This window comes from Eleutherodactylus coqui, chromosome 4 (genome assembly GCF_035609145.1).
Source record: "Eleutherodactylus coqui strain aEleCoq1 chromosome 4, aEleCoq1.hap1, whole genome shotgun sequence".
Lineage (NCBI taxonomy): Eukaryota > Metazoa > Chordata > Amphibia > Anura > Eleutherodactylidae > Eleutherodactylus > Eleutherodactylus coqui.
This window is the reverse complement of record NC_089840.1, coordinates 250437992-250463468: the sequence shown is the minus strand read 5'-3', so window position 1 is coordinate 250463468 and position 25477 is coordinate 250437992. Positions and strand designations below refer to the sequence as shown.

The 25477-nt window shown below is 44.8% G+C and overlaps 1 protein-coding gene across 1 annotated transcript in view; it reads left to right on the top strand.

Annotated features, from left to right (window-relative positions):
- The window catches only part of LOC136626208 (alpha-2-macroglobulin-like protein 1), a 99903-nt gene extending 86678 nt beyond the window's left edge, over positions 1-13225 (top strand). The window contains exons 29-35 of the mRNA XM_066601053.1: positions 1433-1647; positions 1734-1952; positions 2063-2187; positions 4053-4134; positions 9004-9072; positions 9159-9261; positions 13068-13225. Coding sequence (XP_066457150.1) covers positions 1433-1647; positions 1734-1952; positions 2063-2187; positions 4053-4134; positions 9004-9072; positions 9159-9261; positions 13068-13108 — 854 coding nt within the window. The 3' untranslated portion in view covers positions 13109-13225. The remainder of the gene's footprint in view (positions 1-1432; positions 1648-1733; positions 1953-2062; positions 2188-4052; positions 4135-9003; positions 9073-9158; positions 9262-13067) is intronic.
- Positions 13226-25477: the final 12252 nt, after the last annotated feature.

The following is a 25477-nucleotide window of genomic DNA, read 5'->3' as shown; positions in this document are numbered from 1 at the left end:
TCCCTCTGAGGGACTTACATCACTGCACTTATGATCGCTGTGATAAGGCATGGCAGAGCCGTTAATCTCAGTAAAAAGTGCCTGTGTTAGAGAGGCCTAATTCCTGTATTGATCTTAGTTCTGGTGCTGTATTTATGTTAGGAGCTTGGATCTGGTATTGTATTTATGTACTGAACTTATTTTTGGCGCCTTATTTATGTTATGAGCTTGGTTCTGGGGTTGTATTTATGGAATGAGACAGGATTTGATGCTGTGTTTAGATTTTGACAGACACTATTAGGCTGAGGTCACACGGGATGGAATTCCAGGGAGTTCTCACGGAATGGCTGCACCAAAAAAAACGTGAGAAGTCCGCTGGAAAAGTGCAGCATCAAAACCTGCGTCCTTTAGCCTTTAGCTGCAGGTTTTGGAGCGGTTTCGTCGGCGGCATTCCGCTGCGGCTTTCTTTCGGCAAATGGAGGCCGCTGCGGAAAAGTGAAAAGAATTGACATGCTGCAGAATTGAATTCCATGCTGCATGTCAGTTTTCGTGCAGCTTGGCCGCAACAGATTGCTGGCTAATCCCAGGATTAGGAACCGTGGGCAGAATTGCCGCACGGAAATTCCGCTCTGTGTGAACCCAGACTTAAGGAAGCGGAGAATCCGCAGCGAAATCTGAGTCAAATTCAAAAACACGTCAAAATCTGCACCATTGCTGTGGATTTTGACTTGGATATTGGGGCGGATCTGCAGCAGAATTCAACCCTTTAACTGAAAGGGTGAAATCTACTGCGGATTCATCTCAAAATCCGCACCGAAATCCATCTAAAGGTAATTAGATCGAGCTGCAATGCTTGGCACGTCCACAATCAGAATGTACAGCTACTTGCCAAGGTAAACTAAGGAGGGGACCCGGTGAACAGTGGAGTGCTGCCACATCTTCACTTAGCTGGTCAGCAGAGTCAATCCTTCACAGGTCAAATATTGGTAACCTATACTAAGTATAGGCCATCAAAATTAAAGTCCTGGAAAACCGCCTTAAAGGGGTTGACACATTACAGCAACCTCTATCAATATGTTCATTAAGGATATATGGACACCATTGAGGGCTAGGGCAACCCTGGGTTGGCCAGAATGAAGAACCATTGAAATTAGTGTCTCCGGCTGTTGACTAGGCGTGACCATGTATTGCTTCATAGTACCAGCATGTCCACACAAAGCTTCTGTTTATGTAACCCATTGGTCCAGGGATGTAATCTGTACACTCTTCAGTTCACAAATCTGTTTGCATAAATGTTCACGTACTCATAACCACTTTTGGGGTGAACTAGGGTTTGGACAATAACAACACCCACTTCTACCTAGCCAATGGGATATTAATGGACCGTTTAAAGAGACTAGCTACTACCGTATATCTCCAAATAAGTGGGCACTGACTTTGATGTTTCATATAGGTGGAGATACCTACTGGCCGGCAAACCCAAGTAATGTTTCCAAAGACTCTTTGTGGAGTGAACCCAATTCAAATGAGGTGGAGATGGCATCGTATGTACTTCTAAGTCATCTCTCTGTGGCTAACCGAACCAAGATGGACATGAACAAGGCTTCTCGGATTGTCCAGTGGGTAGTTAAACAACAGAATCCATATGGCGGTTTTGCAAACACACAGGTAATCGATTTCTATGTTTGGCCTATGATAATGCAATAAATAGTAATCTGATCCCTGAGTATATATATTTTTTTCAATCTTGGCAGGATACGGTGGCCGCGCTTCAGGCTCTTGCTCGGTTTTGCCTTCTGACATATAGTAAGCATGAAGGATTAGAGATTATTTTCAGTCCGGATGGAGGGGAAACTGAGTATTCTTTCCATGTGGATGAAGAAACTCGCTTCCTTCTTCAAACGAAACAACTTCAAAAGTTACCTGGGGATTACAAGGTGCAGGCCGAGGGTAAAGGATGTGTCTTCTTAAAGGTAAAGTACATTCCATTTTAGGCTTAGCTGTACTTTCAAAGGTTATCTAATATAACGGATATGACTGTAAATACAGAACTCACCAATTCTCTCCTCTACTTTTTCATCAGACGACACTGAAGTACAACATATACCCTAATAAAGACAGCCAATTCTTTCAAGTCCAATTGAACTTAACTGCAGGACACAGCAAGGATAAAGCTAAACTTACTTTACAATATACAATTTATTTGAGGTGAGTTAGACCTACAGGAGTGGACAAAAATATGGAAACACTGCGAAATGCATGGGATTTTAATCATTAGCACTGAGCTGCCCTTTTGACCCCTACTTGGCTGAGAGCTTTCCTGCCAAATTTGTGTTTACTTCACCTCTTGCCCTACTCTGTTGTGTTTGGGAGCCAGCTGGTAACAGCAGCTGAGTGGCTCAAACCCCTGACCAATAGAACTTTGTTGCTGGTCAGATGTTCACTTCTGCCCAGCAGTATCCGTGTCATATTTCCTCCACTTGAAATCAGTCTCTACATGTCTTAGTAAAATGTGACTTATAATCCCATGTAATTTAAAGCCTGCATATTGTACTGTGTTTCCATATTTTTGTCCACCCCCTTATTTTAGTCAAAATTGAAATTATCTAGGTGGAACAAAGCAGATTCTGAATTTTGTTTTCTTGAGACAACTTAAGCCTCATTTACAAGCAACAATTATCACTCAATATTTGTTCAAACGATGGCTTTTAAGCAATAATCGTTGCGTGTAAATGCTTCCATCTTTCAATATTCAGCTGAAGGATGATTTTTAGGTAAGCATAAAATCCATCATTCAGCTGGAGAGAGATAGCAAGGACTGCACGCTGTCCAGACCACATACTGGGATATGTTAACAGCTGCCAGAGGCTCCATTGTATGCAAATGAAGCTGATAAAGTGCTATTGGGCATTAGTGCCCATTAGTGCTTTATGCAAAATGATCGCTAAAACTGTCAATCTTTCAATCGTTTGAAAGATTGTCTTTGTGCGTAAATGAGCCTTTAGGGTGCTTTTACATGGGCCAAGTTATCCCGCAATCTGTACTGCAACACACAGTCAGTTCTGCACCAAAATCTGCATTGCTAACGGTGGATTTTGATGCAAAATTAAAAATAGCTTAAATCTGCCTGCAATTCCACATCGATATCCGCAGTTAGCCCTGTAGATTTTAGTGTGGAATTCTGCAGTGGCAGAATAACTCCACCCATGTGAAAACACCCTTAAAGGGATTTTCCATGACTGGATACTTGATGAGGTATTCTCAGGATATGTCATCAATAGCTGATCAGTGCGCACTGTACGGGATCCCCAGCCCGCTGTATCAGCTGAAAGCACACGGCTCCATACGCTTTACATTGACCTGGAATAGTACTGCAGGCAAATTTCCAATTCAAATGAATGGGAATTGTGCCTGCAATACCATTCCAGTCCACTGCAGTGCGTACAGAGCTATGTGTTTCATGTTCCATACACTGACAAAGTGGCCTGGAAAATAACTGATCAGTTATTCTTCCTATGTTATCTGTAGATAAGGTCGCAGGGTATGTGTTTATGGAAGCGGCAATGAATGAGAGTTAGGCCTTATTCACACAAGCATATATATGTGGCTAATTCAGCCACGTCAAAAAATCGCGACCATCTGAAGGATTGGATTCCAATGTATTCATTCAGATGAGCAATTTTTAGGCATATAAAAAAATCGTGCCGGGATAAATAGGACATCGGCAACCGATACTCCTATGAGACCTGAAAAAAATAAGGTGGGAGGGGATTTACCTGCATCCAACGCTGGAAAAGAAGACAGCTGGCTCTATTTAAGCATTAATAGTCATTCTGAGGATTAATGCCGACCGAGGGATTTCCGTGCTGCAGTGCGTTTTTTCACTGATACGCTACAGCCGGCCGTGTGAATGTATGAGAAAGCACTAATTAAGATCAGGGCTTGATCGCAGCTATTCTTCTTTTAGGCCACCACATATTTTTTTAAAAACTCCATCTTAGTAACAAAACGTGACATTATATGGAACTTTTATCTAAAAGTAGACTACTAATTTGTGTGGTTGTACGTTGCAGATACGTTGGACAACGTAATAAAACAAACATGGTTCTCGTGGAGGCGGAGCTACCTTCTGGCTTTGAGGCTTCTTTAGAAGAGGTAAGTAATGCATTATTGTCACCATGTGTTGGTATAATCTACAGCGTATTTCTGGAATCCTGGACATAAACACTGAGTTGTTTCATAAGGTTTAACCCTTTCCAATCCACTGTCTGATATCCAAAGACTAAGGATGAACGAGTATACTCGCTAAGGCACTACACGTTCGAGTAATGTGCCTTAGACGAGTATCTCCCTGCTCGTCCTTAAAGATTCGGGGACCGCTGCGGCTGACAGGTGAGTCGCGACATTGAGCAGGGGAGAGCGGGCGGGAGAGAGGGAGAGAGAGATCTCCCCTCCGTTCCTCCCCGCTCTCCCCTGCAGCTCCCCACTCCGCGGCGGCTCCCGAATTTTTATGGACAAGCAGGGAGATACTCGTCTAAGGCACATTACTCGAACGTGTAGTACCTTAGCGAGTATACTCGCTCATCCTTACTAAAGACATTCTGATCGAAGGCTGTACAGCTTCCGATTTCGGAAGACGTCCGGCAGGGTATTCTTACTGGAGATTACTGTCCGCTCTGTTGTCGGGAGCCTCTCCATGTCACATACAGCAGTACTGGCTCTAGCCAGCAGATGGCGCCATTGTATAATGGCAGAAAAAGAAAGCCCCCTAGGAAACCCTGAATTCAAAATTGGATTGCAAAGGGTTAAAATAATATAGCAGCAATGTGTTCCATAGTTTGTGTTATTGCTTTTACACTGCATGAGACTAACTTCACACGAGTGCGAGCGATTTAGGGACGTAAATCACAGCCACAGATGTGTTCTTCTTTCATGGAATTGCGCAGCGTATTGCGCATTTGTGCATATATTGTTGTGAGACTTCTGTGGGGCCCTTGGTGCGTAAATAAGCAGGAAAATAGTCCTATTTTCTTCTGTGCGCGCAAATAACATTCATGACAGCGAACCCATTGACATAAATGGGTTCTATTCTCTGCGCGAGTATATTTTACATGCGCAAAAAACGCGCACAAATACGGTTGCCTGAAGAGGCGCTGATGCTGATGTGGCCCTCCATGAGAAGGAGTTTGACACCCCTGCTCTAGAGTGTTTCAGCTATACAAAAACAACCATTGATTTCAATAGGTACCATGTAATGATTTATTTTCCCCCGTGGGGGCGCTGCAGCTTTGCTTCCAAATGAAAGCTGATTATCAGGGAGTCATTTTCCAAAGAGTGCAAGCAGAGCCGTGATATTACGCTTATGTAGGAGGTGTGAAGTCTGATATTAGGACAGACGTGGGAATATTATGGCGCATTAATGACCTGGGGCTGACATAGTACAGGGCAGTAACTTGACTCCTCGGCTAAGTTTCCGTTTAATGGCGACCAGATGCTGCCGGATCCTTTTTCTCTTGCTCAGTGATGTATTTTCCACTAGGGGGCGCAGACGTATACAGTATATGTTGCACTACATTGCATCGCCAGCAAGGATTTCCAGATTAGATCACTTTTGGCGATGTTGCTGCAGCAGTCACAGAGGCTTACACTCATTGCAAGGTATTGCAAACCTCAGGCAGACCCCAGAGAGCAATAGTCTCCTACCTGTAGCTCTCATACGGTCGCTTCGCTATTCAGTCTCTATAGGTCTCCTTCAGACGGCCGCGTTTAACGCACGGGAAAATTGCACCTGCAAAGCATGGAGAATAGGACCTACTGATTACAATGTTCTGTTATCATTTCTTTTTTTGTACGCATTTTTCTCACGGGCTCAAAAAAATAGGACCTTCTGTATTCTGTGCACATTTACGCATCAAAGAGCACCATAGAGGTCTATGGGAGGTGCGCAAATGTGCACATATGTACATGCGGGTATGCGCAAAAAGCTGTGCAAACCCGCACATACCGGAACCTTGTTTGGTTTAATAGCCATTTAAATCAGGGTGGGGTGATTCTCCCGCCCGTGTGAACTAGTAGTGAGCAGACACACGCACAAAATACACTCGTTCTCTACCCAAATAAAGCTGCGCAGGAGCGAGCGTATTCCAAAGTTGATTTCAACGGTTTAGTGTAGACTAGCGGGTCGAGCAATATTACTACGAGTGAGAAAACATAGGGCAGAACCTATCATACTGCTTTTTTTTACTGTGCGCAATAGCGCAAAACTTAAATGGTAGCGGCGAGTATATTTGCGCAAACGCCAGCGTGAAGATGCTCTAATGGGAATTCTGTGTTTTCACATCATGCGACTTTATCACAAGTGTGAAGACGCCCTCAGGCCTCCTTCACTTGGATGATTTTCTGCAGCAAAGTTACATGCGTCAAAAAATTACATCTAATAGAACCAATGGTTTCCTATGGAAACCTTCAGATGAACGATTTGTAGCCGCGTCAAAAAAATTTTTAAAAAATTTAAAAATAGCACCTAAATAGGTAAGACTTCAGCAGCGGAATTCAGCGACTGCAATTCCTTGACCTATCTTGTGGCAGAAAACCGCTGAAGCCTCCATAGACTCCTACGGGAGACTATGAAGCTAGCCAGCAAACAGAGCTGGAGGAACTCTCCCATACCCGGGAGAGAGGGGTTCCCCTGCAGAGGAGCTGGAGGGATTCCCCCGTACTGGAGAGAGGGATACCCCCCATAGTGGGGGGAGAAGGAGGGATTCTCTCCTTCTCCCCTACAGGGGAACCCTACTCTCCCCACTATGGAGGAATTCCTCCTCTCCTCGCTATAGTGGAATCCCTTCTTCTCTCCCTGTGATGAGGGAATCCCTCCTTCTCTCCCTGCTATGTGGGAATCCCTCCTTCTCTCCCTAATACAAGGTGAATTCCTCCAGTTTCTTTGCAGGGGAACCCCTCCATCTCCGATGAGATGAAGGGAGTCCCCATCGCTGAAGGAAAGCCCTGTGGGGCTTCCTTTTATATACTTCTCTCTCTTCCCGAAGCAGCAGGGCTTTTTTTAAGCAACACGCAGCTCCCAATTGTGTGAATGTGCAACTTTACCACTAATTAAGCTCGGGACTTGATAGCGGGAAATTCACGATTCATCATGATTTGAAGAGGTGATATCCACATTGAAAATCTGAAGCATAAACTATCATGCTAGAGATTGACAATCCCCACCACATGTCAATTTACACTGCAGATTTTTGCCCCACCATTGCTGGTACTGTAAAATGTTGCAATTTTTCCGCATTTAATTTTGCTGCAGAAAATGGGCAGTGTGGATCGGCAGCAAAATCCGCAGGATTAGGGTGACTACCCACTACAGTTTTTTTTCACTGCGAAATTCGCAGCGTTTTTTTTTCTGCAGGGGTCTATGGGACTTGTAATGTTAAAATCGCGATTTTGCGGTAAATTGTGAGTTTGCGCAATCGCGATTTTTAACATTACAAGTCCCATAGGCCCCTGCAGAAAAAAAAACTGTAGTGGGTAGTCACCCTTAGGGGGCCCATAAAGTCTCTCTTCTCCATACAGGGAGCCTAGTAGTAAATAGAGCAGGACCAATGAAGCGCGCACACAAAGAACGTTAATGAGGACGAACCCTGTGACATCAATGGGTTCTGTTCTCTGCATATTGCAGGCATATATTCTGCTTGCACAAACATGCGTACAAATACGTCCTTCTGAAGCCGCCCTAATATGCAGAGAATACAACCCATTAATATCAATGGGCTTGCTCTCATTAACATTTTTTGCGCAAGCATTTTGCGTGCACGCAAGAAAATAAGACCTTCTCTCTTTTCCTGCGCATTTGTAAACCAAGGGCCCCATAGAAGTCTACACAAGAACATGCGCAATACGGTACGCGATTCCGTGAAGAAGAAAACACACACAGACCGCATTAGGCTAAATAGTCAATAGTCAATAATCAAGGCGGGGGTGTTTTGCGCACACATATGAAAAGTACAATATTATGTGCAGATACTTCGCAAATTAACGTTGTTCGCTGCAAGAAGTGTGCGTAGTTGCGCATGCGGCCATCTGAAGCCGCCCTTATTCAGCAGGGGGGCGACATATATCACTGATTTAACATGGTAGCATGCAGGGTTTTCTCACTTATTCATATAACTATACCCTAATGGGCGAAGATGTGTAGCATCACAGTAATATCGTAAATCATGCACACGGGCGGGTCAGATTCCACATTTGGGAGCCCGCAGCGGAATCCGACCGTGTGCCCAGCCGGCATCCACGTCTACCTGTATTTTCTTCTTCTTTTCTATGTGATTGTTCTCAGTGAGGGAAACCAAGTAATCTTGTAGATATGATACCTTTTAATGACTAACAAAAATACATGATGTTACAGCCAGCTTTCGGGGATATCTCGCCCCCTTTGTCAGGCTAATGAGTGAAACTAGTTTGCATGGCACATAATTATAACATACAGATGCAGAGGGCAGGGGAACACATTCCTCTTGGTCTAAACAAATGTTCACACACAGAAATTTGGGACTGTTGTGCACTCAAAACTCAAAACAACAGACAAACAGAGCGGAGACATGCATCGTAAATCAGTCCACTGAGCTCAGGACAGTTTTATGATGTGTCTTATCTCTCCTTCAACCTGCACATGGAAGGCGATGCAGCACCACCGTCTTTTCTGCACTGTGGATGGTCCGCACAGTTCGCCATCAGACATGCGCAGTACAGATCTTTTTTCTTAAACTCCTGCTTTTCCTGAGGAATCTGCAGCCCGTCCGCAGGAAAATGGAGCATGCTGCGAATTGTCTTCCGTGAGTGGAAACTGCAAACGGTTTCCTCTCGTATGCATGAAGAATCACTTTTGCATTGCATGCTATGGGCGGTATTTGCTGTGGAATCCGGAGGCGGTCGCCCGCTCGGGATTCCGCAATTCAAATCCACCCGTGTGCATTCACCCTCAGCATATATAAGAAGTTATATAATTTATCCTTTTGTTATCAGCTGAGGACAAACAAGTTGGTCAAAAGAACCGAAAGAAAAGAAAGGAAAGTTATTCTCTATATCGAGGAGGTAAGATACAACCTTCGTTTTATGGAGTTCGCAACATTTATTTTTTCACTATTTAAAGTTTTTCACTTTTATGTTTTTTTGGGCAGTTGGACAAAAAATGTGAGACGTTCACATTTTCAGCTGAACAACAAGTTATGGTGAAGGATCTGAAGCCGTGTTCTATAAAGGTGTATGACTATTATCAGACAGGTAATCTTACTGTGGTTCACTACAACCAACATGAGGTCTCTTTCACATGGGAGTCATTATGACGCGAAGTAGGTACATCCAAAAAATCCTGTCCATTAGAACCAATGGTTTCCTATGGGTTCCTTCAGACGAACGATTTTTTGACACACCTCAAAAAAAAAATCAGGCGTCAAAACTAGAAATTTCATCGTTAAAATGTTCTATCGTGTCGAACAGGTCATGTTCTATCTTTTAATGACAAAACTCTGAAGGCTCCATAGACTGCTATGGGAGTCTATGCAAGCCATCCAAAAAAGGGAGGGGTGGGGGGCGGAGTTTAACAGCAGCTAGCACTGTTAAACAATGAGAGGTGCCTCTAGCGGGGCAAATGAAGTTCAATAATGATAAATGTAAGGTTATCCACATGGGAAGGAGAAACGGATGTCACCAATATACACTAAATGGGGTACTGCTAGGGGAAAGTCATATGGAAAAAGACCTGGGGGTACTAGTGGATTGTAGATTCAACTGGAGTAACCAATGCCAGTCAGCTGCTGCAAAAGCTAATAGAGTCTTGGGGTGCATTAAAAGAGGTATAGGGGCGAAGGACGAGAACATTATCCTCCCACTATATAAGGCACTTGTCAGGCCTCACATGGAATACTGCGCACAGTTCTGGTCACCGGTGCTCAAGAAGGAGGGTAGAGTGCTGTAGGGGGTCCAAAGAAGGGCAACTAAACTAATACATGGAATGAGAGGACTGGAATACCCAGAGAGGCATCAAAATTGGGATTATTTACCCTGGAAAAAAGACGGCTAAGGGGTGATCAAATAACTATGTATAAATACATGAGGGGACAATACAAGGATCTCTCCCATGATCTGTTTATACCCAGGACTACGACGGTAACAAGAGGGCATCCGCTACGTTTAGAGGAAAGTAGGTTTCATGACCAACATAGAAGAGGGTTCTTTACTGTAAGAGCAGTGAGACTGTGGAACTGTCTGCCTGAGGATGTAGTGATGGCAAAATCCATAGAGGAGTTTAAGAGGGGACTAGACATCTTTCTCAAGTGGAAGGATATTACAGGATATAGACATTAGGTGACCAGCGGGTTGTTGATCCGGGTCTTACAGACAGGTAGAAACTATTAGAGGTTGATCCAGGGATTGATCTAAGTGCCATTAGTGAGTCCGGAAGGAACTTTTTCCCTGAAAGGGCTAATTGGCTTCTGGCTCTTGTTTTTTTTTTTTGCCTTCCTCTGGATCAACAAGGAGGTTGGAACAGGCTGAACTAGATGGACATTGTCTTCATTCTGCCCAACATACTATGTTACTATGTTTAAAGTGGTTACAGTGGGATTTCAGGGCTGCGGTGTCAGTCCATTGCAAGAAGCCGCAGCCAGCCGTGAAAAATGGAGAAGAATAGCCGCAACTTTGTTCATGCGATTTTGAGCTCAGTTAGCCACGTTTTTTTAGCCTGGCTATTGGAGCGTCAAAATGACGCTCATGTGAACTAGCCCTAAGCCCGCTATTCACAACTGAACCTCCATCAGTAGTGGTGAGTGATTAGTGAAATAATTGGGTTGGGAGTGACTGACCTGATTTTAAATTCCCAATTCTGATTTCCATTAAAATTAATAGGAGTAAAAATCAGCTTCTCTAAATTGGCCTTCTTGAACAACACTGGTGGTGGCAGCAGAAGTGACCCTATGGTTAGCCCTGCAGGCCCTATGGTTAGCCCAGGCCCCCGAGTTCAAATCCCCTTCAAGGTCAGATTTAAATCTAAAACTTCAGCAGCTCCAAACCACCCGCCCCTTCCACTCAAAGCAGAGAGACAATATTTTGGCTATTTTTTATTATTTTTTTTGCTGAAATTAATTTGGGATGATACAATCTGATTTAGCAAATATCAGCCCGATTTTATCGCCCTGCCGATCACAATGAGCAACACTAGTCATCAGCTTCTTTAGATAACCAAATGGATAGGGTTGGGTTGGGTTGATTTTTGCATTATCCACAAGTAGACACAATCCACTGAACTAATTACACACAAGCAGCTGTACTGTTCGAGTCTTTCATGGGTACATTGGGGCAGATTTACAATACTGGCTAAGCCCAAATTCACACGCGTGTATGCATATTTACGCATCTTTTTGCATTGCGTTTTAGCAAAAAAAAGTGGCGTATTTGCGCAAGCTAAAAGAATAAACACTGAGCCGTTGAAAAGGCCAAATTCTTTAATGAGTGCCGGGGTGTTCTCTACCTGCACAAATGCACAGGAAAGTAGAGCATGCTGTGTTTTATGCAATTGGGCACTCAAAATACACGGTTTTGAAGGAACGCATTCAAATCAATGGGTTCTACTTTCTGTGTATTTTATGAGCAAATATGCCTTTGTAAATCCAGATCCAAAAGTGCATCCAACAGGAAGATGGAACATGCTGCCATCTTTATTGCCCGGGTATTTCGTGCAATATATGTGATGGGCAGCATGGGAGCTTATGGCAGATTAGTACAGCATATTCTGGATCCAAAACCTGCACGCAGAATGCACTGACAATGCGCTTGTGTAAAGGAGCCCTTAGGTAACCTACACATGGGCAAGCGCGATATTGGACCCAGAAATTCGGCCCAATATTGCGCTCGCCAATGTGCGTTTTCATGGCGATGCGAGGCGTTTTTCTGTCAAACACCTCCCATCACTCCAGCAAAGTAGCGATATTACGCCATTCAAAAGAATAGGGTTCATATGGTTTATATTTGTGTGAGATTTGTGCATCTCTTGAGTTTCTTGGCCATGTGAAACTGGACTTATTATGTGGATATTGCATATTATGTGGCCACTATATGATGGGATTACCATATGTGGGATATATATGATATTATATCGCAATATTTTATAGCTTGAAATTACGACAAACTGTCTAAATAGGGCAAAGAAGAAGGGCCAACTTTGTTTGTTTGCCAGGGCCCATTTGTATAAAAGTGGCCCTGGTGCCAGGGGTAAAAAGCTCTAGTCTGAGCTAAGGGATGATTGCAGACTTCCTCAGGTTACCATGAAGATTACTTTACTAAAGACTATTGCTCCTATACTTTCACATGAGAGGAATAGTCGTTTAGTTAATGCAGGTGGAGCGCAGCGGAGATCTCTTCTGGCCTCCCATCTCCATTCACTGTGAACAGGCAGTCGTACAAAGATTGAATGACTGCCTGTTTACACCGAGCGAGAACCTTCTCACTGGTCCCTTCATTTCAGGGAGCTGAAGCTGCTGGCTACTATTGAGTAATTTCTCAATCAGTGCCTTGTTGGAGGCTATAACCACCCTGTGTATAAGGTACCTTTAGACAATGCAGCTGCTTATAACATTTGTCTGCTAATTGGTCTCTATTAGAGATGAGCGAGTATACTCGCTAAGGCACATTACTCGAGCGAGTAGTGCCTTAGCCGAGTATCTCCCCGCTCGTCTCTAAAGATTGGGGGGTCGGCGGGGGAGAGCGGGGAGGAACGGAGGGGAGAACTCTCTCTCCCTCTCTCCCCGCCGCAACTCACCTGTCACCTGCGCCGGCCCCCGAATCTTTAGAGACGAGCGGGGAGATACTCGGCTAAGGCACTACTCGCTTGAGTAATGTGCCTTAGCGAATATACTCGCTCATCTCTAGTCTCTATCAGAGGGGTATCCTGCCAACTTTTAAACTTTCATTGTTGACCTATGTTCTCATCGTCTTATCCGTGGCAGCCGCACCTCTGTGGAATGCATATGCTTGCCTTTATTTTAATACAACGTAACGTGACATTCTGAACATTCTTGCTTTACTTTGTCCAGGAGAAGAGATCTGTATGATGTATACCACGCCCAAATTATAAGGTGAGTGATAAAAGGGATCATTTGTATGTTTTTAATGTCATTACATAGCGGTGCTAGGAAGTCATTCATCTCAAGCCATGCAAGATTTGTATGTAGTTCAGAACAAAGACCAATAAGAAACAAGTCCAAGTGCAGCATTTCTATTGGTTACATTTAATTATTTTACCAGCATAGAGCAGTTTCACTAATAGCTTTTTATTAATGATAGCTTTTACTGGTGTCCGTGTGCTGTCCAATGTGAGTTGCGCCAAAGCTTCCCTAGCCTAATGCTAGTTCTACCTATGTATTCCCCTAATCTGTCAAACTACTGTCCCTAAGTAGTTATCCCTACTGGTGACCCTGTCTGAAGTACTGTTCCTGAAAACAAGAGGGCACTTGGACCTGGACAAGAAGTCATACAGGCAAGCTGCACAATAAACCAAGGCTAGAGAGATACAAACAGGAAAAGGACAGACCAAAAGAAGAGGCTATGAAACAAAGACCAGACTAGACAACCATAGGAAAAAAGTGTCACCATATCCAGGGGCGTAACTAAAGGATATTGGACCCGGGTGCAAAAGTTTATCTTGGGGCCGCCAACTTCTCTTAACCCCTTAACGCAGAGGCGTAACTTGAAGCTCCTGGGTCCCAATGCAAAGCCTGTAACAGGGCCCCCAACTATAATGGTTTATTCATAGTACGGAGAAGAGAGGCCTTATGGGTCCCCTAAGGCTCCTGAGCCCGGGTGCAACCGCATCCCCTATAGTTACGCCCGTGACCATATCCTAAAACCCAGAACTTTCATGTTTTTGGGAGGCAAGGTGATCAAAAACAGTAATTATGGCATTGTTTTTGATGGTGCTCTCCGTATGGTACTCTACAAGATAAACAATGTGATATTTTAATAGTTTGGATTGTTTTGGACCTTTATAGGTTTTTTGGAGCTTTTTGAGACCCTAATAAAGCACGAAGATAGCGGACCACACCAAGGTCCCCAGCTGCCATAACAAACGATCGGCACTCCGAAATCACATCATAGTGGGCTAATGGTATGATGGAGGGAGCCCCTGTCTAACAGCTTACATTTCACGGTTGCTATTGACCACAGCATCTAAGGGGTTAAATAACTGGGATCAGAATTCTCTTCAATATTCAGCTGACACCCACTGCATATGGAGAGTGCTCAGCTCCTGATATTGCTCCATATGGTCCCTGTACACATCTATCTTACACATACAGAAGATGACTTCCAGTGGTTAAAGCAATACAATTGTCTGCACAGATGTACAAATCGTTTAAAGTTGTTTTCCAGGACTTCACTATAGATGACATATTCTCATATTGTTGATCTACGGGGCTCCATTACTCGGGACCCCTGGTGATCAGCTATTATCGGGCCCGCTGTTAGTGCAGACTGAACTAGAAATTGACAGCACTGTACCCATTGCAGTGGCCCAGGTTGGTAATGCAGGCACATGGTAAACCCCTTTAAGGGATTCATTCATTATCCTCCCTTCACCACCCCAGATCAGAAACTATAATGTCATTACCCTCTTCACCACTCTAGCCTATTAAGGATATTTGCAATTAACCTCTTAATGAATATTTCCATTTAAGTCATTTATGGTCTATCCAGGATATACTATAAATGCCTGAAATATGGGGGCCCCAACTCTAGGACCCTCACCTATGAGGAGAATGAGCGTCTGTTGACTCGATTCCCGTTGCTTTCTCATATACTTCAGTAGAGAGGTGACCTTGATTGTGTCACAAGGCTATGGGAGTTACAGGAAGGGATGTACAAAGTTGAAGTGGGGGGTGGTCTACAGAAAAATGTAATCTAAATTTCAAGTAATTCAGACGATTTGAGAGTCCTGCAAATATCTGATCCTACACCGACAAAAAGAGTGTTCTTTACTGTAACAGCAGTGAGACTATGGAACTCTCTGCCTGAGGATGTGGTGATGACAAAATCCATAAAAGCGTACAAGAGGGGCCTGGACACCTTTCTTATATGTTATAGTCATTAATAACTTCAGGAGGGTCGGTGATCCGGGGATTATTCCGATTGCCAGATTGGAGTTGGGAAGTTTTTTCCTCTTAAATGCAGAAATTTGGCTTCTACCTCATGGGGTTTTTCTGCCTTCCTCTGGATCAACACTGGGGGGGTAATAGGTTGAACTGGGTGGACACATGGCTTTTTTGGCCTTATAAATTATGTTACTATTAGTTTTGAAATGAAGAATTTTTACAGAACCTGTTTAGATCGTCACCCTGGAGAGCGCCGGTATCTACTGCTGCCGCAGGCATCTACTGCTGCCGCCGGTATCTACTGCTGCCGCAGGCCGGATGCCGAGTAAGAGCAGAACCTTAACTATTCTCTGTCTCTACAGGTGGAAAATGTCATAAAGAAGATTGTTTCTGGCTCCATTATATGTATATGAGATATGGGTCCCTGAAGATAACAAGGCCCTCGCAGGACCATCCACGACCCCGCACTAACATACAGGGATATGCCGAATATTGTACACGGCGCGTTGTATATTTTGTCTCATATTAATCATTTTTTAGATCATCATGTAATAAAGAAGCCGCACCGTGTGATGTGATTATATGTTCTTCAGAGTTATAGTGTGATCTCTTCTGTTCGTTTACATGTTTCCTTCCCCCGGTCATGTGAGGGACACGCGTGTCATCAGTGTCGTTCTGGGGTACAATGACCCTGCAGTAAACCGTCCCCCGATTTAAATGGATATTCCCTATACTGCTGAGGTAAAATGAAAGCTGCGCTGTGATTGGTTGCTAGAGCTCAGCTTTCTTATTACATTTACATCCTGGGTATGTATGAAGAGAGATTGCGGGGCGATCTCTCTTCATACAGCTGACACCCACGGGCAATAGCTGCAATCAGCTGCGCGGCTGATCAGCGCTATTAACCCTTTAAATTTAAGTCCCCTGAACACCCCCCCTTCCCCCACACACACACACACACACAATGAGATCGCAGGAAGCGTGCGGGTGTCAGGCAGCTGGGGGTCTTCTGAAAGACCCTAGGGCTGGCTTAGCAGACTGCCTATCATCCCCTTGGGGTGGCTTGATAGACTGCCTGTCAGATCGCAGTATGATGTAATGCTATGGCTGGAGCGCTCAGAGCATCGCTAGTTGTGATCCCCTGGGGGGGGGGGGCTAAAAATAAAGTAAAAACAAGATCAATAAAGTTTTACTAATTGTAAAAAAAAGTAATCGTTTAACCCCTTCATGACATGGCCTATTTTGGCGTTGAGGACCAAGCGATTTTTTGGTATTTTTCCATCTCCATTTTTCAAAAGCCATAACTTTCTTATTTTTCCGTGGACGCGGCCATATGAGGGCTTGTTTTTTGCGTGGCGAACTGTAGTTTTTATCGATGCCAATTTTGGGTACATAGACTATATTGTAAATTTTTTATTTTTATTTTTAATGATAGCAGAGAGAGAAAACGCATCAATTCTGCCATAGATTTTTTTATTTTTTTTTTACACCGTTAATCATGCAGCATAAATGAGACTTTCCATTTTTTCTGCAGACCGGTACGGTTACAACGATACCAAAATTCTAACATTTTTTTTAGGTTTTCCCACTTTTCTGCAATAAAAACCCTTTTTTTTGGAAATCTTTTTTCTATTCTAAATTGCTGCATTCAAAGTCCTGTAACTTTTTTATTTTTTGATGTACAGAGCTCTATGAGGGCTTATTTTTTGCGAGACGAGCTGTAGATTTTATTGGTACCATTTTAGCATACATACGACTTTTTTGATCACTTTTATTGCGTTTTTAGTGAGGCAAAATGCTAAAAATGAGCATTTTGCCTCAGTTTTTTAGCTTTTTTTTTAGCGTTTTTTTCGGTGCACAATCAAAAGCATGTGCAACTTATTGTACGCATCATTACGGACGCGACAATACCAAATATGTGGGGTTTTATTTTTTTTTTACCTTTTTTATGCTAATCTGAGAAAAAGCATAAAAAAATGGTTTTTTTACTCTTTTTTTTTACATTTTTTTTTAATTCATTTTTTAAATCTTTCTTTTTTTCACACTGTTTGTGTCCCTCTGAGGGACTTTAATCACTGCCCTGATGATCGCTGTCATAAGGCATGGCAGAGCTACTGCTCTCCCATGCCTTATCGCTCATACAGCGATCTCAGGCATAGGCAATACAGGACGCCAGTGTCTGGCATCCTGTTGCCATGGTGACAGGCCGGGCTCTCGCGATGACATCGCGAGTTCCGGCCGGAGACACAGAGGGAGCCGCGCTCCCGCTGTGAACTCTTCCCCTGTCGCGATCTACTTAGATCGCGGCAGGGAAGGGGTTAAAAGTGGCGAGCGCATCTCCGATGTCCCCCCGCTGCTGCAGCGAGACGCCGGCTGTGACTGACAGCCGGCTCCCGCTGCGGGATAGCGCTGGATCATATGTGATCCAGCGCTATCTCCAGGACGTAAGTTTACGCCCTGTTGCGGGAAGTACCCCGCTCCCAGGACGTAAACTTACGCCCTGCAGCGGGAATGGGTTAAATCACCCCCATTTGCCATATCTATAATAAAAAATGTAAATCATAAAACAAAAATCGCTGCAACTGTAAAAGTCCGATCTATCAAAGTACCGCATTATTTACCCCATAAGGGGAACGTCTTCCTAAAAAAAAAAAAAAAAGAACGCCAAAAATGCACTTTTTTGGTCACCCTGTCTCCCAGAAAAAATTCATTAAAAAGCGATCAAAAAGTCGTATGGATCCTAAAATGGTACGAACATAAACTACAGGATGTGTCACAAAGAACGAGCCCTCGCACAACTACGTCGATGGAAAGTAAAAAAAAGTTATTCTGCGCAAAAGATGGTGGTGGAAAATAATTTAAAAAAATTAAATGTCTTTGAAAAAAAATAAAAGTAGAACAGCAAAAAAAACAACTATACGAGTTTGGCATCGCAGTAATCATACGGACCCATAGAATGAAGTTATCAGGTCATTCTTGCTGCAGTTTGTGCGCCGTAGAAACAAGACCCACTGAAAGATGGCGGAATGTAGTTTTTTTTTCCCTTTTACTCCACTTAGAGTTTTTCAGTACATTATACGGTACATTAAATAGCACCATTGGAAAATACAAGTCGTCCCGCAAAAAACAACAAGCCCTCCTACAGCGATGGCGATGGATAAATAAAGGAGTTACGATTTTTTAAAAGGGGGAGGGAAAGACGAAAATTGGGGGGGGGGGGAAGGGTCAAGTGAACCTGAGGTAATGTTATTTGTGGCGGAATGAAGGGAACTGAAGCTGGCACTCCCGTGGCTCCTACCCTGCTGCTCTACAGCGGTAGTTCTACTCTCGGTTCACAATGGCTGCTTGGACTCGAGAGCTCTTACCCGCACTGGGCATGCTTCTTCCCATGGGGTGGAAATAGACCCTCCGGTGACCCCTGCGCTGCTATATATAAATTCCCCTTCAGCTAACCGCAGGGGATTCTGGGTGAACCCCTCTACCCAATCCCAGGTCTGCCTTTGGGGGTGACACACATGACACATCAGGGTAGGGTGTCTCAGATACAGACATATACAAGTTAGACAGACCCCACACCAGACATTTGACCTGAGTGGCTCCATACAAAACACAAAGCACCTCCTGGCTCCTCCATCACACAAGACAGACAAGTACTCACAAATGCAATTACACACAGGAGGTCATTATAGTGCTGAGCGGCCCTAAAGTCTGGGACCCTACGCTAAGGTATTCCTTACACTGCTGAGGTAAAGTGAAAGCTGCGCTGTGATTGGTTGCTATTTCTTACACTGCTGAGGTAAAATGAAAGCTGCACTGTGATTGGTTGCTATTTCTTACACTGCTGAGGTAAAATGAAAGCTGCACTGTGATTGGTTGCTATTTCTTACACTGCTGAGGTAAAATTAAAACTGCTGTGACTGGTTGCTATTTACACTGCTGAAGTAAAATGAAAGATGGGCTGTGATTGGCTTGTATTCCTTATACAGCTGCGGTAAAATGAAAGCTGCACTGTGATTGGCTACTATTTCTTACACTGCTGAGGTAAAATTAAAGCTTCGCTGTGATTGGCTGGTATTCCTTATACGGCTGAGGTAAAATAAAAGCTGCGCTGTGATTGGCTGGTATTCCTTATACTGCTGAGGTAAAATGAAAGTTGCGCTGTGATTGGTTGCTAATTCTTATATGGCTGAGATAAAATAAAAAGATGCACTGTGATTGGTTGCTATTTCTTACACTGCTGAGGTAAAATGAAAGCTGCGCTGTGATTGGTTGCGAATTCTTATATGGCTGAGGTAAAATGAAAGCTGCGCTGTGATTGGCTGATATTCCTTATACGCTGAGGTAAAATGAAAGCTGCATTGTGATTGGTTGCTAATTCCTATACAGATGAGGTAAAATGAAAGCTGCGCTGTGATGGGCTGCTAATTGTGATTGTTCTCAGCAAGAGAAACGACGTAATCTTGTAGATATGATACCTTTTAATGGCTAACAAAAATACATGATGTTATAGCGAGCTTGTGAACCAACGCAGGGTTCTTCTTCAGGCTTATGGATTGGATCTGAAGAGGCATGCATATTTATACACACTTATAACATACATACTTATGACAAGGCACAGATATGGATGTGATTGGTTCGCACTTAAAAGGAATTCTGCAACAGCAAACAAATTTTTTTTGTCTAGGCACTGATAGCGGAGTGAAAGTTTTAGGCCTCATGTCCACGGGGAAAATCAGATCCGCTGCAGATTCTCCATGTAGAATCTGCAGCGGGTCCCTCCTGCCCCGCGGACATGAGCGCTGAAAATAGCAATTTAAAAGCATTTACCTTTCCGTAGCGGGCGGCGAAGATCAGCTGTTCCTCACGGCCGGATCTTCATTTTCGGCCGGCGGATGAATTCCTGACGCCAGCGGCACATCGCCGGCACGTCGTCGACGTGCCGCGCGCATGCGCCGGGCACATCCGCCGAGCCGAAGCAAGGGAGATGCAGCCGTGAGGAAGAGCAGAGCTTCGCGGCCCGCTGCGGGTGAGTAAATGCTTTAAATTCCTATTTTAGGTCTCCCGCGGATCCGGACGGCTTCCATAGGCTTCAATAGAAGCCCGCGGGAGCCGTCCCCGCGGGAGACCCGCACGAAAATGGAGCATGGTCCAGATTTTTTCATGCTCCATTTTTTTTTAAATGCCTTTTATTGACGATCCGCGGGTATTTATGTACCCGCGGGTGGTCAATGCATCCCTATGGGGTGCGGATCCGCGCGCGGGAGATCCGCTGCGGATTTTAAATGTCATTTTGCCCGTGGACATGAGCCCTTATGGTCCCTAAATTACTGTTGGAGGGGGGGGGGGAGGTCAACAGGCTTGAATTGCTACAAGAGATACACAAACATTTTTAGCTAAACACTGATAAGGGAGTGAAAGTTTATGGTCCCTGAATTACTGTTGATGGGGGTCTTATCTGTGCAATCAAGTCTCACACTTCCCATTCACGCATAAATCCTGGGGAATAATTTAACCCAGTATTCAGCGTGTCAAAGGTTGTTATCAATTTATACTCCCAAATTCTTCTGTGGTTTTGTGACTTGAAACCATCCTTCAATATCAAAACTCTCATATCTCCTATGTTATGTCCATGGTTAGAGAAGTGCTCGGCCACAGGCAATTCTCTTTTTCTGTGTTCAATCGTGTGGCGATGGGATCTCCTCCTTGCTTTCAGTTTTTGTCCTGTTTCCCCAACATAAAGACCCCCAACAGGACATTTACTGCACCAGATCAGGTACACAACATTGAACATGGAACATGTGAATGTCCCGGGGATCTTATAGTCCTGCTGTGTGTTGGGGATCCATATCCTGTCCGCAGTCAGTATATGTGAGCAGGTCTTGCAGCTCCTTACATTACAGGGATAAGTTCCTTTTTGTGTGTCAGAGGGCAATGCACTCCTGATTATAAAGTTCCTCAAGTTAGGAGGTTGCCTGTAACACAGAAGCGGAGGGTCCGGGAATATGGTATTCAGACGGTCATCCTTGTGCAGGGTATGGTGGAGTTTTCTTGCGGTTTTCCTTAGTACCTCTAGTTGCGGATTGTAGGTCACTACTAGAGGCACACGATTGTTTCCTTCCTTCTCCTTGTATTGGAGTAGTTGACTTCTGGGTATCCTGGTGGCTCTGGTGATTTGGTCATCAATTGAGGTGGGATGGTAGCCCTGGTTTATAAATGTTCTTTTAAGATGGTGTAAATGTTCCTCTCTGTCTGTTGGGTTGGAGCAGATCCGGTTGTATCTGATAGGCTGGCTGTAGACAATGGACTTTTTGATGTGTTTAGGATGGAAACTGTCCCATCTGAGGTATGTGGGCCGATCAATTGGTTTTCGGTATAGGGATGTCTGTATTGAGTTGTTTGAAATCTTTATGGTGTCCAAAAAGTTGATTTCTGTATACGAGTAGCTTAATGTCAGGTTTATGGTGGGGTGGAATGCATTGAATCTCTCATGGAATTTTATTAATTCTTGTTTGGTGTTGGTCCAGATGATCATGATGTCATCAATGTAGTGGAAGTAGGCCAATGGTTTGCTGGGGCAAGAGGCCAGAAAGTCACTCTCCAGTTTTGCCATAAAAAGGTTGGCATATTGCGGTGCCATTTTACTGCCCATGGCAGTCCAGGTGCTGCTAATTCTTATACTGCTGAGGTAAAATGAAAGATGGGCTGTGATTGGTTGGTATTCCTTATGTAGCTGAGGCAAAATGAAAGCTCTGCTGTGACTGACTGCTATTTCTTACACTGCTGAAGTAAAACGAAAGCTGCGCTGTGATTGGTTGCTATTAGAGATGAGCGAGCGTACTCGGAAAAGCACTACTCGCTCGAGTAATTTGCTTTATCCAAGTATCGCTGTGCTCGGGTGCCGGCACGGAGCGGGGAGCTGCAGGGGAGAGTGGGGAGGAACGGAGGGGAGATCTTTCTCTCCCTCTCTCCCGCCCGCTCTCCCCTGCTCCCCGCTGCGACTCACCTGTCAGCCGCAGCGGCACCCGAATCTTCAGACCCGAGCACAGCGATACTCGGATAAAGCAAATTACTCGAGCGAGTAGTGCTTTTCCGAGTACGCTCGCTCATCTCTAGTTGCTATTCCTTATACTCCTGAGGTAAAATAAAAGCTGCGCTGTGATTGGTTACTAGGGGCAACACCGATTTTCTTTTGGACAGCTTCCATAACAGTGCGGTGCTCGAATCATTTTTGTGTCCCCTCTTTTGTATATTCCAGGTTTGCTAGTCAGAAAATCTTTTTGAAAGGCCAATTTTCAACCACCAATCCCTGCGGTTATAGCGCCGTGCACGTACGACACATCCAACCTCCACATACATAATGCAGTGAACATCCATACTGTTCACCAAATGTGAACCGCCTCCTCTGTACTAGGGTATTACGTGGACAGTCATTAGATTGTATCTGGATGTCACCAGAATGAGTGGGATCTGCTTCCAACAGCCAATGTCTATGGGTTATGGGACTGTCACACCGTATGATTACCAGGACCAGCGTTGCCATATGACCGCTGATGGAGGGGCAATAGTTTCCTGTGCCATGTGCCGTGTTTTGTCTAGAAATGCTGTACGAGCAGTGCAGAGGAAAGCGAGCGGCGCTGCTCACAGGCATCGGTGCAGCCATTAGTAAGTGCCTCATTATGGACTTCTAGCCTATAATATATATATATATATATATATATATATGTATATATACACATACATACACACACATATATATATATATATATATATATATATATATATATATAAATAAAATCACAGAGATGAGAGAAAAAAACATACAAAGACATAACTCACAGAATAAAAAGTGCCAAATCTGCACCACCTGATACTGCAGGGCAGCCCAATCGGTATTAGTGTATTTTGACTCCACCAGGAAGACCCTGTCACACCCCTAGCTCCCCGTAGGCTGACGTCCCAAAGGTCCCAGCAGCACAGTATGCATTGTTTGTTGCCTGCCGTGTACAGTCAGGGTTAGGGATGATGTACCCTTTAGGCTTACATAATTCCATGTTACAAACTGTATTTCCAACGAATAATGTAAGCCTAAAAGGTACATCATCCCTAACCGTCACCGTCTACGGCAGGCAACAAGCAATACACAGGGTGCAGCGAGCCTTGATATTCTTCCGCCGCCGTGCAGGACAGAAGGGAGAGGCAGGGAGCCGCGGAGATGAATCGGGACAGCAGATTTAACGTCAGCTGTGAGCGGGGAGAAGGAAGAGCAGCGCAGAACGGCCGGTGACAGAAACGTCTGCAGCGGGGAGCACAGGCACGGGGACTAAAGAGCCCCAGCGGGGAAAACGGCACCTGAAAGGTTACAGCAGTACGGGGGGATTACAGGGCCGGCGACCACACTGCAGGTGTCTGCAGCTTTTTTTAGCAGCCAGGGAGGTGTGAGGGCAGATGGTGCCGCAGGGAACAGTATTAGCAGGCGCGTAGCCTGCCGTGGCGAACAGTATTATGCGCAGGGGAGCTGGTCACGGGCAGCACTATTAACAGAGTGGGAGCCAGGAGGGAAGATGACAGCGCCGGGGGCGACAAAGCAGGAGCATAACATTGTATTAAATGGGGACAAGATTATTATACTTACCAGCCAGAACCTGCAGCTGAGCCTTCTCTCCAGCCAATGAGCTTCAGGGGACGTCACCAGGCTGACAGTCTTGTCTCCACCAGGACTTCCTGGTGGCGTCAAGATACACTAATACCGGCCCAATCACCATATCCGCTAGTAGCATGCAGACAGCCAGACTGAAATATGAGAGAGCTAAATGTTCAGTAGAGACTCATGTGCAGCCACTCACCTCAACCCAAGATTGGGGGAGGGATGACTGCAGACAACATAGTCCGCACATGTGAACTGATACCAAGGATCGCAGCCACAGATAAGTGTGCCACACAATACAGGAATAGAAGCCCCACTGGCAAAGCAGTGGATTGCCCTGTACCACCACAGTGTGCCAGACTGGCATGACATCCCGGGCTCCCCCAGCATCTATAGCACATTGCAAGAAGAAAAAAAAACCACTGATAAACGCGGGTGTTAGTTTGCATTTTGGCCAAAACACGTAAGCTGACGGGCCGCATGCAGATGCCCTACAAGTGTGGTGCACTGTGGTGGTGTAGGGCAATCCACTGCTTTGCCAGTAGCAGTTGTATTCCTGTATTGTGTGGCGTACTTATCTATGACTGGCATCCGTGGTATCAGTTCACATGTGTGGACTATGTTGTCTGCAGTCGCCCCTCCCCCAATCTTGGGTTGAGTTGGGTGGCTGCACATTTGTCGGCTCTGAACATTTAGGTGTGAAGGCAGCCTTAGGGCTCGTACCCACTGCCGATATACTTACCTGCGATGCGAAAGTGAGTGAAAACGCATGATAATGAAGCCAATGATTATCAATAGTGTCATTCTCATTTGTGATGTGTTCACTCACGCCTCGCAGCGATAAGAAAAATCTGCAATATTGACCATTATCTCAATAGGAGAAGATCGCGAAGCAGCCTAGGAATCCCCCATAAAGAGAGAGGGGGGCAGAGCTACAGGGGATCTCTGGCATATCTCTCCATCTTTGGAGAGATAAGTTGTGCGAGTGAGGGGGCGGGGCTTGATAGGGGGCAGGTTAGAGGGGATATCATAGTAATCTCTCTCTAGCCATGTGAGTGGGCAAGGCGTGCGGGATCCGTCCTCTAGCCCTACCCCCTCTCTTAGCTAGAAATGAATCACTATGAGAACCCCTCTAGCTTTGCCCTCTCTAGCCCTGCCTCTCGCCCCCGCTCTCGGGGAAGCCCTGGGAAAGCCCTCTAGCCCCCCCATAGATAGGAGAGAGAGGGGGCGGAGCAACAGGGAATCTCTTACATATTCCCTATCTCTCCAAATATGGGGAGATGAGTCTAGAAGGATTTTCTGAGAGGGTTTTGGATGCAGAAATTCCGTAGACTTTTCACCCCGTATGAACCTACCATAAAGGAGTTCTCTTCTTTGAACAATCCCTACTTGTTAGAAGAGTCCCGTGACAAAAATTTGATTACAAAGTGCCACCCTGCTGTGGCCGCCAACCATCATCTGTAATCTGTGGGGAAACCTGACAGTAATGGCTCCTTCACAGTGGCAATCGCGATATCGCTGCCAGAAAATAGCATTTTTGATTTTTGAGTATTAGGGATCCTGAAAATAATCTCACATCGCATTGCTGCCACCTGTAATATTCCAGTGCGATAGACAATGCGAGTTTCTAATGTTAAAAACGCATCGCATGAACATCGCAAGTTCGTGCGTTGTGATGTGACAGATCTAAGGCTCCATGTGGGAACATGGGTGA